Source organism: Meleagris gallopavo, chromosome 3, assembly GCF_905368555.1.
Source record: "Meleagris gallopavo chromosome 3, MGAL_WU_HG_1.1, whole genome shotgun sequence".
NCBI classification, from domain to species: domain Eukaryota; kingdom Metazoa; phylum Chordata; class Aves; order Galliformes; family Phasianidae; genus Meleagris; species Meleagris gallopavo.
The window spans coordinates 48,617,063-48,635,263 of record NC_139406.1 but is presented as its reverse complement, the minus strand read 5'-3'; the positions used below and the strand labels follow the sequence as shown (position 1 = coordinate 48,635,263).

General features: G+C 41.0%; 1 protein-coding gene and 1 long non-coding RNA gene across 3 annotated transcripts in view; one reads left to right on the top strand and one right to left on the bottom strand.

The window, feature by feature from the left end:
• ANKRD29 (ankyrin repeat domain 29) overlaps positions 1-11,340 on the top strand; it is a 32,069-nt gene extending 20,729 nt beyond the window's left edge. The window contains exons 7-10 of the mRNA XM_010708835.4: positions 3,200-3,298; positions 4,181-4,276; positions 5,311-5,409; positions 6,684-11,340. Of these exons, the coding sequence (XP_010707137.1) occupies positions 3,200-3,298; positions 4,181-4,276; positions 5,311-5,409; positions 6,684-6,767 (378 nt within the window). The 3' untranslated portion in view covers positions 6,768-11,340. The remainder of the gene's footprint in view (positions 1-3,199; positions 3,299-4,180; positions 4,277-5,310; positions 5,410-6,683) is intronic.
• Positions 3,991-18,127, bottom strand: LOC104910291 (uncharacterized). Of its 2 annotated transcripts, XR_792935.3 has the most exons (4): positions 17,622-18,127; positions 17,230-17,355; positions 4,850-4,886; positions 3,991-4,119 (listed from the first exon to the last, which is right to left on the bottom strand). It is a non-coding gene; the product is annotated as an uncharacterized LOC104910291 (long non-coding RNA). The 2 variants fall into 2 exon arrangements; XR_014882459.1 differs by lacking the exons at positions 3,991-4,119; positions 4,850-4,886 and adding an exon at positions 11,379-14,432 and having other exon boundaries at positions 17,622-18,119.
• Positions 18,128-18,201: the final 74 nt, after the last annotated feature.

Sequence of the window (18,201 nt, the reverse complement as noted above, 5' to 3'; positions counted from 1 at the left end):
CTTCCTGACCATGTGCATGTTCACTGTGTGTGTATTCCTGCTTCTACGGTGGGTCTCGTGCCCCACTTCCTAGTCCCTCAACGTTTCCGTTGACACATGGGCACATCTCTGGTGGCACTGGATGCCTTTGTGCAGGCCCTCTGGCTCAGCTCTCACAAGGCTGAATAGAGCTTTCTGGAGAGTTTCTTTCCTGGAACTGTCATTTCTCTTGATTTTTAGCTTACTTCTATTCTTCCTGACATTGTGATGGGGCTTCCATGGAGCTAGACTGGAATTTTGTTTTTGTCATCTTATTGTCTAGACAGAACGTGAGACAGTGACTGCAGAGCAATGTAGGCAATGTTTCTTTGCTTCTCTAACTCAAAAGCAAAGCTAGAAGTTTATTTGCCAGTGAGTTTTACACTGTGTTTTGGTAGTGTGTCCCAGCAAGCTTTAGTTTGACTGGATGAGTAGATTCAAAATATTCAGAAAATTAATATTTTTACACATGCAGTGTAATCACATATATGTAAGCCAGTAAAACCACACTGAGTACAGACTTCAGACTTGGCTTACCTGTTATAAACAGGAATTCAGCTGGTATAATGATACAAGAAGACTGATGGGCAGGAGAGGAGGTGACATTGAACAGCTTGAAAGTAAGGGCTCTTTGTCCCTGAAAGTCATCAGTGACAATCCTGGAGTTATTTCACCTCCTGCATTAATCCAGGCCTTCCTAAAATTTCAAGCCACCAGCAAGCACTGAGAAAGAGCATCAGAAATTTCCATCAGGATGTGTTTGGGATTGTTGGACATAATGAGATATAGTTTGTATCTAAAATGAATTTATAATCAAATAAGGAAATAAACACAACTTTAAACATATGCAGTATTTAACACTGTTTATTCTATAAATGTAGTGGTCTCCAGTCTGCTGGGTGGGCAGAGACGAAAGGAGAAAAGTATACTTTGAACTGCTTCTTTCCCTGAGCTTGCTTTTTCATGACTCATCTTCAAGTCCTAATATCTGTTTATACAGGAATCCTCACATCACTTCTTAGTAGTATGTAATATCTCTTTTGCACCCCACATAAGCATGAAAATGGATAGAAATCTAATCTACTCCATATAAATGTGTTTACAAAAACCTGCCTGTTAGACGCTGTTTGTTTAAAAGACAGAAGCTGGCATTACTCAGTGGGAACCCACCATCATCTTCATCATCTTTCTTCCCTTTAAGTGAAGTTCCCCAAGATGGTCACTTTCTCACAATGTATTTCTGCCTCTACCCTATAACTGATGATGTCTAACAGCAGCACGATTAAAGACAGTTTATTGGTAACACTGATGTTACCTAACACAAGTGTTTCCTTCTACTTCTTTTCATTCGTAACTGAAAAGACTCATTCCTATAATTGTCACTGTAAGTGAAAGAAAGCTGTCCTTGTTCTTGTATTTGCATTTCCTATGCAAACAGAAGCATGGATTTACATAGCATTAGTTCCTCATGCACATCAGGTGGTGCAGAGGTCTCAGATGTTTTCCAAGATTATAGGCTTTTTAGTGTCTCTCTTGCTACGTTCTAGAGCCCTCTGGTGGACAAAAAAAATATGGTGTCAGCTTACTAACAGCTTACTAAACAGTATAAATTGAAAGGGTTTTTGCTATCATGCTAAAATCACGTGCTCTGTGTGTAAGAGAGCCTTTGTTATTTTTGAATCATGAAGACCATTCATTGTATTAACAGGTTATGTACTAGAATGAGGTCAGCCACTAACTTCTATGTGATCATTTATAGAGATTTGATAGAAGAGTTGACAAAGACCCTGTTCTTCACCATTTGGAAAGACTGAAGATACCAGGACTCACATTTGCTCTTTCTCAGAATCAGAAAGAGGAAAGACCAAAATACTTTACCAAAAGAGGAAATAAGTTTTCTGTTTCTTCCATTGGATGAAGTCACTAGCCCATAGAAAACAGAGCACTGGTTCAACAAGGTTTTTGAATAGCTTTAGCAGGTCACATGAATCTTCATTTGGCACTTAAAAGTTTGCTTCTTTGATCAAGGTGGAAATATTTCATTTAAAATAAAAAGCTGGTTTTTTTCCAAAACTTCTCATTAAGGCTCTTTTGGGGTCACCAGTATATTTTGTCTCCTATCTTTCCTGCCAAGTCTCCAGGCTGCTGAGTGAGGCGAGAGGAACTGGCAGGCACTGAGGGCACAAGAAGGCACCCTGCTACTTGTGGCCTCACTTAAAAGTTGAAGTCCATACAGGAAAAGCCTCTAGTTAAAGGCCCATGAAAATCAGTTTGGCACTACATAACTTAACTGCTGGAGACCTCTTTTAGTTCTGAGAAGCAAACTTGTCTGTTTATAAGCAAAAGCAGAAATAATCATGAAACAATTCCAACTGCAGCAAGAAATACTTTGCATTTCAAATCATCTTTGCATTGGAGGTAGAAACCCAACAATAATTTTAGCTTATTTTGAGCATGCATTTTATTTTCTGAGATCTTCTGCTGATTTTTTATTATTATTATTTGTTTTTTTAAACCAGATTGGATTGCACTATATTCTTTGAAAAGTGCCTTGTTTTCTAGTGGAGCCCTGGCAGATAAAATCCTTAATGTATTCACTATTACTGTAAGTCAGGGCATTTTTATTAGGTTCCTTAAGAAGAGACAGTTTAACTCAACACTGAAAGTTGGTGAACATCTAAAATCTTTCCTTAGTTTCTATAAACGGTTTCCATTGAATACGTACAGATACTCAGCTGCTGAATTCATCCATGCATGCTGAGATTTACCTGTATCTTCTGCCACATCTAGCCACCTAGAGTTAGAACTGTGCAGCATACCTTTGGCCTTTATGGTCCAAACTTCCCTATGTATTTAAGGCACACCTGGGAAGCCAGAGATGGCTTTAAGAATTCATAGAGTAATGCTTGTTTCAAGTCAACTGTGCAAGAGAAAATATCTAAGGTAGCCCTACACCACAACTGGAGAGGTTCTGACTTCATGCAGTGAGCTCCTGTGTCTGCATTTCATAAAATCATTGAATTACCAATGTCAAAAAAGACCTCTAAATCATCCAGTCCAACCATCTAACTGTCTGTCTGTGGTGCAGGAGTTTGTAGAGGAATTGAAGTCCATCCATATCCATAGACAACAAGTACAGGATATAAAAGTGAAACCTTCAACAGTCTTATTTTGTTTGAAGGATGGGACAGCACCCTTGTGGATTGCATCGCAGATGGGCCATAGTGAAGTGGTGCGAGTCATGCTGCTTCGGGGAGCTGAGCGGGATGCTGCACGGGATGTGAGTAGCACTTCTGCACTTTGTCTGCAGATTCTTCTTGGTTTGTTTTAAGGCTGCAAAGCTGTCTGAAGGGAAGCCCAATGTTCCCAGAGCTTATTCTGTTTCCCAGGTTGTAACATTCTCCCATGGGCTCTGTTTCTCCATGTGTGTCTGAAATAAGGAAATGACATCCTGGAATAAGGGAATGGAGATAGAATCATAATATAGAATGACTTAAGTGGGAAGGGACCTTGAAGATTGCCTGGTTTTAATCCCCCTGCCACAGGCAGGGTTGCCACCCACTAGATCAGGCTGCCCAGGGCCCATCCAACCTGGCCTGGAATGTCTCCAGGGGTGGGGCATCTACAACTTCTTCACATAGCTTGTTCCAGTGCATCATCACCTTCTGAATAAAGAATTGCTTCCTAACATCTAAACTAAATCTCCCCTCTTTTAGTTAAAGCCATTTGCTCCTGTTCTAGCATTAAGAGATCACGTAAAAAGTCAGTCTCCCTCCTACTTATAAACTCCCTTCAAGTACTGGAAGACTGCAACAGGGTCTCCCCAGAGCCTTTTCTGAGCTAAACAAGCCCAACTCCCTCAACCTTTCTTCACAGGAGAGGTGCTCCAGCCCTCTGAGGTGTCCATATAAATGACAAACAGGCATGAAATAGAGTTTATTACTGGTTTATTTCCCCTTGAAGTTTTCACCTCTTGGGGGAACAATCCTCCAGATGCCCTGAAATCAGTAGCATGTGTTGTGGAGATGCCTCCTCAAAGGTGATAAGCAGAGCACGATCCTTCTCCCAGGATGTGAGGGTCAGCTGGTGTTGCCCTCCAGACTAGGGGAATGAGGATAAAATGTTTGTTATGATTGAATTGATCTTCTTCCCTTTCTTAAAGGATGGTACAACTGCTTTACTGAAGGCTGCCATTAAAGGGTACAACAATGTGATAGAAGAATTACTGAAATTTTCTCCCACTCTTGGTCTGCTGAAGGTTAGTAGTGAAACATACAGATTTTTAGACAAAGAGTCAAGAAGTCTAATGAAAGTCCTTAATGTTCCTAATTATGCAAGTGGAAGACAATAAAGACCTCAAACTCAGAAAGTCAAGAGAAAAAATGGAATTAACTTGTTTAGTCACTGGGGCTACATACAAATCATTTGAAAAGATGCTGTGAATTCGATTTTTGGAATGAGGAAGAACATTGTGTTGTGGAAAGAATTATCTTAGTTTCTGTCAGCTGACAGAATCTGTCAACAGATTGCTCATGATGCAGTTTTTAGCATTATACCCTGCGTTTTATTGACTTTAGTCAGCAAACTAGGATCCTGAGAGATCTGTCGTGAGCAATTCTCTTTTTGTTTTTGAATTCAAAACATGACTTAAAAATAATAGCAGTTCTTTGGAAGCTGCATTTTAATAGCGAATGAAATTGAGTGTACTCATAAATCACACACTTTGATAGATTCTGTGGATGCATCTAATTGGCAGTTTTGATATACTTGAAAATTCAGGTGTCGTTAGCTGAGTTGTTAATTACAAGAATGAAATATCTTCCACACTTACTTGAGCTGTCAGTTTGCAGACATGAGCAAAAGGTCAGCTACGAAAAAAAAAAGAAAATCACCATTCAGCTGTCTGCCAGTGAGAACATTAATCATCAGAGAAGAGAAATAATATGCACAGATGGTTTCCATTACTGCTTGTTCTTGTTTTTCACTTGCTAATGGCTGATACTGCCAGGCAGCAGCAATTGCTGAGTTCATTTCACCTCTGATTTATTGTCAAGGGCAATTTTTAAAAGAAGATATTACTGTGATAAAAAAGACCCTGACTTTCTTTGTTAAAGCATTTAACACCATCTCTTTTGTAATTCACTAGCCTGCCTGCACCCTGTCTAAATCACAATCATACTCTTTGATGGCATAACCTTTTCTATATTATTTACTGTTTGTATGTTTGTTCATTGCTAACATTTTTGTTTCACTGCTCTTTTGATTTCGAATGTCTCCACTGGTGTTTTCCAGAATGGTACTTCTGCTCTCCACGCAGCCGTTCTGAGTGGCAACGTTAGGACAGTGGCATTGCTCCTGGAAGCGGGAGCAGACCCATGTCTGAGGAACAAGGTACGTCCCGGCATGCCACTCTGGGCAAGGATGCACCGAGCTTTGGAGCACCTGTGCATATCACATGTTAGCTAGGTTATATTCTGGGGAACAGTAATCTGTTATTCGTTTTGATAAGCCGTAACTTGTATTTGTGTCTCATATGACAGATGTGTAAGGAGGATATTTCTGTGGTAAGGAATGTGTATATGGGCTCCTTTGCTACAATTTGCTTAGGATTCAGCACATTGTTAATATTAAAAATACCTCAAAATTACACACACCTTTCCAATACATTCTTGTAAATATGTTAGTTTACTGAAATAGTTTCAGATTCTTTTTATGGCAGCAACTCTTTATTTGCAGAAATTTGTCTTTTTTTATTCTGTAAAGTGTGTTAATATTATATGTTTGGTCATTTCTAACGAAGTATCTTCCTCTGAGTTGATTTATGAACTATTTGCCGTTGGCATTTGTTATCTGGCAGGCTTAGTTAAGCTGTGAATGAATGAACTGGTATTTACTTCTGGTTTATGATTATGTCAATGAAATTTTATAACACAAATAATCCAGCATATGCATTCTGATTTGGTTATTTAAAATCTGCATGTTATTTCTATATCAATCCACTTGATGGCAGCAGAGTTAATGCTGCTTGTATGGCAGTTTGTTTTGCTGTTGTCCTCCAACATGCAAGATTTTTCTGCTGTTGATGGCAATTTGCAGTAGGAGAGTGTGCAGCATAAAAAAAATCTGTGTTTACAACCTCTTCTACCCATTTTTTTTTTTTAATTAGATGTAAAATAGAGTACAAAACAGAGTTATGATTTTCATAAGTAGATTCATTATAAGTATTTTCTGTTATCAGGTTTTTGTCAATACATAAAGAAGACCAAACTGATTTTATATTATCTATCCTAAAGAATAGGGCTGACTATTTCATAGCAATTAAAGTCGTTCCTTTGATTTTTATTTCCCAAAAGCAACTCAGCAGCAGTATTCTCCTTCTGCCAGCAGCAAAGAGAACTCAAACGATACCATTTAATTTGGGCAGGCAGCACAAAATAAGTTCACAAGACAGATCCCAGGCTAAATCTGTTCTGAAGAGTTGAGAGATACTTGCACACTGTGTGCAAAGATTACTTCTTAAGATATCTCCAACAGTGGCAGAGACAGCACTGAAGTAAGCATGTAATGGCTAAGCTCAGCACCATGTTCTTTAGAACTGAATGCTTTTAAAAAATGTATAGGAAATAATTGCTTATTTTTTCTAACTTTGAGGTTTTTTGTTCCAGGCAAATGAATTGCCAGCAGAACTAACAAAAAATGAACGTATTCTCCGACTTCTCCGCGCAAAGGAAAAGCAAAGGAAAAGTTAATGCAGCAAATGTGTTTTGGCAGAGTTGAGCCCCGATGACATTAGCATGACAGTAAACCTAGATTGCCCAAGAAGGGCTTTTTGAAACAGTCTGCAGAACTGATCAGCCTCTCCAGCATATGACTGCGAACATGTGAGGCCCTTGCCAGGGAGCCACCATGCCCTTGCGCCTCCACATGGCATCTCTGAATTCAGAAGGATGATGACAGGAGCAGGGTTTGGCCTGAGAGCAGTGTTTGCATACAGCCTTGCCTATGCACCAGGGTCCCAGCAGTGCTGGCACTGACTTAGCTCCTCCACGCGTGCAGTGTGTGCAACCCCCCACACCCAAGTGCTCCCAGTGTTTCGAAGACACATTCCCACACTGGCAGGGCCACACGCCTGTGATGAGTGCCTCAGGGTGCACTTGTGGGCTGGGAGCACTCAGCCCTTGTGCCAAAAGGACACACAGGTCTTGCAGCTGTTTGGAGTCGGTTGGTCCCCATGGTGCTGCTGCAATCCCTTTGCTGGCAGTGCTAGCTCTGCCAATTCCTCTGTACCACCAAGTGCCACACAAGGCTAGAGCGACATCCCATCCGTGACATCCCAACAGGAAAAGTCCTCCTGCCAGCCCAGGGCTTTGGTAACATTTTGGTTTTTACATAGAGCTTTGTAAAATAATCCAGAGCATTATGAATTACGCCAAAAGATACCGAACAAATAATAACTAAAGTGATTTCCTCCTTGATGTAGCACCTGGACTGATTCCTCTGCAACAGAGACACAGTGGGACAGCATGCAGCATTTTGCAATGTGTATGCAGTGCTGTGGGAAGGCATCCCCAGCCCTACAGCATACATACCCGCCTTTCTACAGGAAAGGACAGGATCAGTTTATTGAGCAAATCAAGTACACCAGAAGGTTGGCTGTCAGACACAACAGTACAGATGCTCTACAAGTAATCTACATATGTTCTGCATGCCCTTCCCTGTATGTTACTCTCTGGTTTGATATCCACAACTACTATGCAATGCACTCGTCCCAAAGTCTGTGATGGGAGTTAATGGAGAAGTTCACAGCATACAGGTGTTTTAGCAGCTGGTGAGAGGGTTACATATAGCCACACTCGAACAGGCCCACTAATGAATGTGAGCCTGGAAAATGAATTCTCAACAGCAAATCTGTCCTTTTTTTTGTGGCTGAGACGCTTAGGAGACATGCTACTTGGTGCCTGTGTGCAGAAAGCAGAGCAAATTGTTAAGGTGTTGTAAAGAGCTGTTTATAACCACATTACTATAAGTTGCTACATTAAAACCCAGTCATTTCTGCAGTATAAAAACATACTAACTCTTGTTAGCCACAAACACATTAGAGATTATTTTGCAGTGAGTTGAGGTATAATGTTAATCCAGAATATAAGTCTAGACACTTCACTTGTCTTCAGACTCTGACAAATTGTTGAAAAATTGCTTAAGATGTTGAGGACAGAGAAAATTGTAAGGAAACACAAAGTATGCTCTGCTTTAAAAATGGATTTAGCTAGGATTTAGCTCTATTTTTGCACTTTTGCTTCAGTGCCTGGAGGGAAAAAAAAAAAAATAGTGAGTTTGCACAAAGAAATGTAGTTTACGGTAGAGCAAATTAGCCATATACATTACCAAATCATAAAGTTATTCTTTCTGTGAGTAAGTGAGGTAAGAAGTCAGGGTTGGATAAAGAGAGCTGCTTGGCAGCTGAAATTTCTCTTAATTCAGCATTAGAAAGGAAAGCTTTAAGTTTTCCAACAGCGTAAGGCAACATCAGAAAAAATCTAATTGCTTAGGTAATACATGTTGCTGTATTTTTCAAATTAAAATAATGTTGTGCCTCACTGAAACTTTGCAAATGAATTGGTACAGAACTAAAGAATTATGCAAGACATGGAGGATGACTGTATCCAGGTTTCAATCCTCTGAAAGACTGAAAAAAATTGAGCAGATAGAAATCTTGAGAGCCTTGTTGGGAAAGTTTGTTGCACAGCATTTTACAGGGCTGGACTCTAATTTCTTTAACAAGTTCATTTGGAGGCTGCAGCAGGCTGAAGGTAAACATACTGTTCTGGAGAAAGCTACAGGGACTCCAGGCAGCCTTGCCACAACACTGATATTTCTCCCTAAAGTTTCTTCATATAAACAGCTGGGAAAAAAACACATTCTTAAGATGAAAAGCCCTGTCATAGTTGTGAAGGGGAAGGATAATCACTGGAGGGTCTTCAGTAGCCAGCCATTCTGGGTGAGCAATGAATATTATCAGATGGGCTGCAGGTAACCTCTCCTTTCTGCCAGGCGTATTTTCTTGTTCAAGTAGTCTCACCCTGAAAGGGGCAGCTACTCAACAAAAGAGCTACTTGAACTATGCCTGCCCATGAGAAAATGCTCCCCACCATTCACAGCAGGACTTTCCAGGTCCTGTTTCCTGCTGCCTCCACGACAGGCTACCACAGCCTATGTTCTAATGCAGCAGGTGAAGAACATCTGGGATCACACGTCCCACATGGAGTATCCGATGGCCTTCTGAGGGGATGCACTTACTAGATCTTCTTTTCTGAGTAATGCTGGGCTGTAACAGGCTTTTCTTGTTTCTAAAGAATATTTAAAATGTGGTTCTGCCACAGTTTGAAGGGAGAGGCTCATAGCTCCCTCCAGGCTCTCCTTAATGCTGGGTGGCAAGGTCCACAGGCTGTACAACAGTGGTAGAGAAGTGTCAGGAAAACCTTTCTCTGCCATGTTCAGGATGAAATTGAATCTAGCTTCAGCCAAGATCTTCTTCATCCAGCTTGGGGTTTTTAGGCATGAAGACCTTCTGGTATTTGCTTCATCTTCTTCAGCCTTTGAAGAGAGGGCTGGATTTGGCTTTGAGTTCCCTGTAATCAAAAGGTGCTTATTTTGGCTGTAGATGGGCTTGGAAGTTGCAGTACTGTTTACCACCACACAGTTAACCTTTTCACAAAGAAACCTTAATAATTCTTAGTGTTTATGTAATCACTGTTATCTTTAAAGTGCTCAGTAAATACTGCTGTGGTTTGTTTGTTGTTCTAAAACGAAAACCTGCATTCTTTTCTGGCCGACGTGATTTATTGATATCAACAGTAGCTCTTTACGTTGCTGTAGTGCCTTTTGTGTGAGGGATTCAAACTGCTCTGCAGACACAATCATCTTTGGAAGTTCCAAACTGCATTTCTAGGGTAGGCAGGGAAATAGATGAGTTCATTCACACACCAAACAAATGCAGCAGCTGCTCATCTGTTCACATTAATAGGCAAGAATAAACTTAGACTAGAAATTAAGGGGCACCAAATCCACTTCATAGATGACAGGAAGAAGGTAGGTGCTGGGTAAGGACATGAAGTAGGAACGGAACAGGACAATGAGCCAAAATGCTTTCCAAGAAGTGCCATAAATACATGTATCTCACAGAAAACAACAGTGCCAGTAACACAATGCTTTAGGCTTGCCTCTCTGCACACTGAGATCCAGTGGCCTAACCTGCTGCTCTCTCTATCTGGGATTTGTGCAGGTATTATGGGCTGCTGACTTCCTATCAGCTGCAAGTGAATACAAAGGATATGCAAGAGCAAGCTCCACATGAGCCAAGGAAAAGCATAAAGCTTTGTGCCTGTGTTTCAGATACCTAGCCATTGTAAGATGGAGATGAGCACAAAGAAAGACCTGTGGGTACAAAGAGACCTGGCATCCCATCAGAGATGTGGTAGTGGTATGGCCTCAGAGATCACAGATATATGGAGCCCTTTATTTAGGATGATCACTGTTGTGCAATGTACAGGGATGGGTACTTGGGTTACAAAAGGTAATGTCGTACCTCCTGACCTAATGCCACTTCTTGCGCACGTCATTCTTTCCCTGGAGCAAAATTGCCTTGCTATTGATCCACCCACCTTTGTTTAGATTAGAAGAGCTGAGAAGATCAGAGCACCAGATGAAATAGCCGCAGGTCAGACTTAATGCACTTTAACAATCATTGTTTGTCTCAGAATCTATTTGCAGGAATAATTCACACTTTGTTCAGCCAATCCTAATGACTACTGGGAAATCAGTAAGTAAATCAAATTTCATTTTGTCTTGGAAGTTTCAGAATTGTTGTACATAAAATGAGGTAGCACAAAAACTGTCCCATTTGTCCTTCACTTAATGCAAACTCTGAACAGACACAAAATACTATTGTTGTTTAGAACCCCTGTCATTACCCCATGCTCCATGAGTCAATGGTGTTAAAATGCTAATGTATGCTAACAATCCAACCAAAGATCATACATATGAATCTTTTTTCCAGCACTGGAGTAACATACTGCACATTTGGGACTAAATAGAGTTGTGCCTTCTCACAGCAGCTCTGCATTCAGTCCTTTCAAACGTCATCTTAGTTTCATACTTGTCTGAATTCCAGTTTCTTTTCACCTGCCCTTCTACACATTCAATAAAACCTACATAAACCCAGCATAAGCCTGATGATACTCTACAACAAGAATGCTTTTGCTTTGCTAAAACATATTTTTCCATACCATTGTTTCAATAAAAATGACTATATTATTCAGCTTATCACACTTGTCTGTCCACTTCAATATTTATCTGTCACCTGTTATTTCAATATTTTTCAGTATTCTGTTATTTCTATTTGTAGAATACCAGAATTAATGTTCTATTCATGTTAAGACCAGTTTGTTCTATTCCACTTGGTTCATTAGACTTCTATTTATTTTCCAGGTCTTTTCAGGTGAGATAGCATTCACAAAACAAATAAAGCCAATGCTCTGGCTTGAAAAACAGGAAAATTTAATTTAGCGTGACAAAATAAGGTTTGTTTCAGAGATCCAGACATCACTGACAGACTTCCCCTGGCATTAATATCCATTAGGTCAGATCTGAAGGGAAGATTTCAAAAAAGCAACTCAAGAAACAAAGGAGTAAGACTATATCTTTATTCAGTTAGTCAAACAAGTCTTGGTGGTTCAGTTCCTAAATGTAATGCTGACTCTTATGCTGATCCAATTTCCTTCAGAGAAAAGTCTACATCCTGCCGATATACTTATTATAGTAAGCTGTGGATTTTGCTTATTGTAAAAGGGGAAAATCCACACTCTGTGTCTGACATCCCAGGCCTTTTGCTTCATTTGTACAATTTTGGGTTTTAATGAGCTATATTTTGATTTAATGTCAAAAATCCCTACAGTCACACTTCAAGAAAGCATCTCCATCTATTCAGAGAATATCAAAGGAAAGAGTTGTGATTTGTTCACAAGCGAAAAAGCGGCATCTAAAGGCTGAATCTATTAATTTCCCCAGATGTTGTGCAAAACCAGAAGTTTATTTGTGAATGAAGAGGAGACAATATTTGATGGCTTGCTAGTTATATACAGGAAGCAACATCTTTCAAAGCATTCTAGCTAAATGGTCAGCCTGGATAGGATAAGGGGGATGGTTTTAAACTGAGACAGAGGAGGTTTAGGTTAGATATTAGGAGGAAGTTTTTCACACAGAGGGTGGTGACAGGTTGCCCAAGGAGGTTGTGGATGCCCCATCCCTGGAGGCATTCAAGGCCAGGCTGGATGTGGCTCTGTTCAGCCTGATCTGGTGGTTTGCAACCCTGCACACAGCAGGGGGTGGAAATCAAATGATCATTGTGGTCTTTTTCAACCCAGACCATTCCATGCTTCTATGATTTTGTGAATGAAATAATGCAATATCCAAGAAGTAATATTATGTGATAATAATAGCCTCCTTGACCTTAAAATATATGTGTCAATAAATTTTTTGCTTTATCTTCTCGGTGATTTAAAGAGATGCTAACTCTCAGGAGATCAATAACGAGGCCACATGCCTAGCAACTCTGTCTGCCCAGCAAAACAGAGTCTCAGACACGTATCTAAACTGTTGCTAACTAAACGATTTTGCTCCGGCTGTGTTGACAAGACATTCTCACTGGACTAATGCTTTAATGTCCTGCTTTTAATGTTTCAGGCCGTTCACACAGAGCTGGTCCAAACTCTGCATAGTGCCGCACTTTGTCAGCGAGCAAGGAACAGCACAGCAACCAATGCTGTGCCAGCTGGGAACACAGTTATGTCAGAAAAGATTTTTGCCATGGCAAATGTTTCACTGACTCAGATACACAGATAGAGCATGACACTAACATACAACACAGGCCAGAAAATGTCTGTGGTTTTATATGTACTGCACATTTCTGTTCTTGTAGGGTACATACATATACATATATGTATATATATGTAGGCATACTTGGTGTCCAGTGTATGTGTATAAATTTCTATAATCACTTCAGAAATGGGATACACGAGTCTCATCTTCTGATTGTCTGGACTGTACGGCATTGAGAAGCATGTCCATTTTCTGAGGACTCCAAGAACAGTTTCTGAAGGTCCTTCACTACCCATGATTCTCCATCAAATCCTTACTGAGACAAACTTCTAAAATTTACAAAATTTACAAACAGGCTGATCTTCAAGAGCACTGTGGATCTTGAACCTGACTCCAGTTCCTTCTCCCCAGTTGGATTTGGAGTGTCGACAGGAACTTTGTGTGATGGTTCTGCTTACATTCTCCATTTTGACAACAAATCCTGAGTTAAACATCAAATGGCAGAATGGTGCTCAAGGAGCAGTAACCTGATATTAATGCAAACCCGGGGCCTTAAACAGCCATTTATAGGGTAAACTTCTGAATTTGTTAGTATATTAGTGTTTATGCATGGTATCTAGCATGGGTACACACTTTAGGAATTTGCTTGTAGCAACATATCAGTTATCTCCAAACTCTGCTGCAATAATAAGATGCCTTTCCACAATGTTTTCCTTCAACAGTTCCCTGATCCATACCTGCTTTTTAATATCTTGGACCACATTTTGCCATGCAATTGGCACCATGTTAAGGAAGAGCAAATTGTACTGGAGGGATTAGGATCCACTCAGATAATTCAGCAAGTCTGCTGCAAACTTGGGTCAAGCTTCAAATCTCTTGAATTCAATTCCCAAGCTTCTGCAACAAGATAATAAATATCTCCACTGAGAATGTAGTCGTGTCAAAAATAAATGCAGAAAATATGTGACGATAGGACTTACTAAGTTTAGACAGGGATACAGTGGAACAGGTTGGTGGAGCAGCCGTACAAATACACCAGGGCAGATACAAAGATGAAAAGATAAAGCACCACCTGACACACTACACGTATATTTAACACTACTGGCAGCTTCAGGCTGATTGCTGTTAGCTCCTTTGGTATGATTTGATCCCATGTGGAGAGTCTGAAGCCAAGAGCGTCTGACCAAATTAATAGCTACACTAAGGTGAGTGTAATTAAAAGTCAAACAGGTCTCCACAGGTAGGGAAGGCTAACAAATGAAAATAAAATTGCTTACAATGCTAAGTAGGAAACATCAGCTTTGTTTAGTACAAGTATTACTCTGATTTAGCTGGAGAAATATTCTTGGAACATGCTACGGTGGTTTCGACTGGCTCTACCAAAATGTGGAGGTGTGAGAAACTGAAAGAAACCTGCAAACTCACCTGCTGTAGCTTGTCTCCACAAAGGTTGCGAGATTTCCAAGTAGAATATCCTGCCTTCCTATTTGCTTATGGAGCATGTTGCTTAACGCAGCTCCCACTTCTTGCAATGGCCTCTGGGTGTTATCGCAACAGAAATAATAAAGGCTCGTAATAAATGATGGGGGAAAAAAAAGCAGTAATGGACATTTTAATTGACTTTGCTGCAAAGCGATCACGTAATTTTTCTATTTGGATATGCAAGTAATTCTTCAGACAGGTTGCAATCTGGAAATTGCACGGTCATTACCACTAGATGACACAAGTCTCATTTCTGCACTGAGTAAAGCGATGAAAACACTTCTGAATGCAAAGCTCAGGGCTTTCTGTCAAACTAGAACAAGCAAAACAAGTACTTATTTTACGCTAGCTTCCAGGCAGACACTTCTGCACCAAAATGATATTCAGTGAAGGAAAGTGTTTATCTGATCCTAGTGGATGACTGAATCATAGTAATTAAGGTAGGAAAAGACCACTAAGACCATCCAGTCCGACTGTCAGGACTATTTTGGTGTAGCGGGGCACCAAATGTCATCCTACACTATGAATTAACATTAGCACCCTCTTACAGGCAGGAAAACTTAATTTTGTGTACACCAATTGAGAATCAAAATAATTATCCCCTTCCTCCCAAGGAGACAATCCTTGAAAGCTACGTATAACCTTGGGCTTAAAAAGGAGCTTCAAAAAATGTAACTTGACAGATGTCCTTAAGCAAGAACAGCTGGCAGTGGAGATAGGCATTTCGGTGCCACAGAAAAGGCAATGAGCTGCTGGCAGCATTGATCTGAGTTAAATCTTTGGGGCTCCTTTTTTTCCTAGCATTAAGCTAACTTAAAGGTGAAGCAGTCAAAGGTGCTGACTTCATAACCAACAACACTCACAACACTCAGACACCAGGGAGCAGCTACAGCTAGCTTTGTATCCTCATCCCCTAATTGTGACAGAGAGCTGCAACCAAGACCAAAGGCTGCAGTAGGACTGAAAGAATACCCAGCCCTGTTCTGTGGGCTGGTAGTATGCAGAGGCAACATAAACACGGATAAATGCTCAGGTGTCCACATCTGCCAAGCAAAAAGATTTCAAAACTCACTCTGACCAAGATAGGCTTAGTCTGATCAGCATTTGTAAGTCTTTGCTTATAATCCACTTTGCTTTCTCTTGGGAGTGTAGAAAATCTGGAGGCATTATGTGAAAGGATTGCACTGGAATATCAACATGAATGTACACAGCCTTCTAAATATAGATATCAAGCCAGTATTCAGAGAAAGGTTAAAGTATTATCACCTCTCTGTACTATAGGTGGTAGACAAGGATGATGTTACGGACTTAATATAGCTCATGGTGGAAATTGCCACACAATTTTGCAGAAAAAATATGGTGGTTGGACTGAACAACATGCTGAACATGACTCAACACTACAGAAAGCCAACCACTTTGTACCAGGAAGGGCGTAGCCAGTAGGTCAAGTGTTGTTATTCCTCACTGACTTATAAGGCCACACCTGGATTCCTGTGACCAGTTTTGAGCTCCCCATAATAAAAAAGACACTGATGATCTAGGGCAAGTCCAGCTTAGTGCCAGCACGATGGCTGAGATAACTGTGATTTTTCAACCTTGCTCAGGGGACACGTTACTGCTCTCCATGACCACATAATGGGAAGATGTGGGGAAGCTGGAGTCACGCTCTCCTGACAGGCACAAGTGGTAGCACAGACTCAAGCTGGAACATGGGTAAATCTCATTAGCTGCAGGACAGAATGTTTTACTATCTGTGTAGTCACATGGTGGAACAGTTTGCCCAGAGAGGCTATGAATTCTCCATCTCCGAAACAATTAAAATACAAGTGGAAAATTCCCTATGCAACCTGACCTAAATGTGCTCTGCTTTCAACAGAAAGCTGAACTACAGTGACCCTCCAGAGGTCCCTGCCAACATTAATTAGCCCTTGAATATACGATACCAAGGACAACTTGCATTTTTCTCAGCAGATGGCAATAGCATTTAAATTACATATTTTATTCCATGAGTATAATGTGCACTAAGTGTGGAAATGGAATGTTGTTTCTGCATTTGATATTAAAAAGAGCAATTGGTTTGAAGACGTAGAACATAACGTATTTTTATTCTGTAACTTATCCTTAGAAATAATTGATCTAAGAAGTAAAATATTCCTGTATATGTTAGTGGCATGTTTTAGAAACATTATTACTGAATTATGTGATTAATTCTTTCTTGCAAAACTGTAATAGTTGTTAAATGTTCCAAACAATGCGAGTATAGTGTTAGGGATTAGAAAACATTTTAGAGTTGTTCTGTTAGGATAAGAAACTCCCAGCAAAAGAAAAACAGATTTAGCAAACATCAAAGAAGCCAGGGCCTCTACACAAGGCCGAAATGTCTCACTCCGTGAGAAGGTTAGGATGTGACAGGCAGGCACCAAGATACTCCCTCTGTCTTTCTCCCGAGCTTATCTTTGTGGAAGGAAGGACAAGCAGATATCCACACAATAATGATCAAGTGTAGAATAAGTTAATTAATTAACTACAGATTTATGCTTAGGCAGCAAAAATTTATGTTTGTCCAGTGTTTCCATGTTTAGTGAAGCATCGAGAAGATTGTGAACCTAAAGTACTCAGCCAATGAGGAACTAGGGGAGAAAGAGATAAGCGTCAGGGAATAGGGAATAAAAGATGTAACGCTGTTTTCTGGGTGCGCTCCTGCTTGCAGGAAGTCCGCCATTGCAATTGCAAATAAAATCTTTATCAGAGATACCGTCCTAGAAAATTATTTGGATATTTCCAACATAAGGAGCAACAAAGGCAAAAAAGTAGTGGGGGAATCAACAAGAAGCTGGGGTGAATGTGCCACACCTGTTTGTCGCGTTTCCTTTGAGACAGATCCCAAAAAGATCAGCAGAGTGGAATCTCCTTACACGCAACGATTGCAACATCGGTCAGGCCATCTGATGTCAGTAGATCGGCACAGCAAACAGACCCCTGCAAGGCAAACCCACAGGCAGCAAAGTCCTTGTGAAATCAACACCAAGAGCTGATTTCTGCCATGCAACCTGAGCTGCCTCGCTTGGGCATTATTTTTATTGCAGCACATGCACATGGGACTGTAAGACGAATGCTTTGAATCTGTGAGCTAACAACTTTAAAGCCAAAAAAAAAGAAGCCTTTGCCTATGCTGTTATAGTAAAAATACAATTGTAAGCTATGTGATTAGTACTTTCATGCTCATAAGAAAATAGCAAACATACCTCTGGTACAACCCACACCCCTCTCGTTCTGAGGAGGCACAACTTTGCTCTGAAGACAGCAAAGCACAGCATGCAGCTGTCACTAAACCTTTACCCGTGTGGAAAGAAGCAGCAAAGGCAGGCCACGAGACTCAGGCAGATCATGAGACCCAACTAAAATAAGTAGTTACGAGTTCCCCTAACAGCAAGTTTACTTCCATCTCTAGAGCTTGGCTTGCTCAGGACACAACTAGCCGTGCGGTACTTTTGTGGTCGTACCACTGTCATTGAGGCAATGACCGCAGGCTTGAGCCACTGGCCAAACCCAGCTTGCCTCATCTTGACGCTCCAGCGAGCACTGCCATCGTTCAAAGCATTTTTAGAGCTGTGGGCACCACAGGGAAGCCGTGAGGTGTAACTCAGGGGGTCACGAGCAGCGCCAGGCCGCGGGACCGAGCGCTCAGAGGCCGCCAGGAGGGGACCCGGCGACCGACTCGGTCCACACGGCAGAGTAAGGGGCGGCCCGGCCGTGGCGTGAGGCGCAGCCCCGCCCGCCGCCGGGGAGGGGCGGGCCGCTGGCGGCGGCGGTTGGCGGAGACGA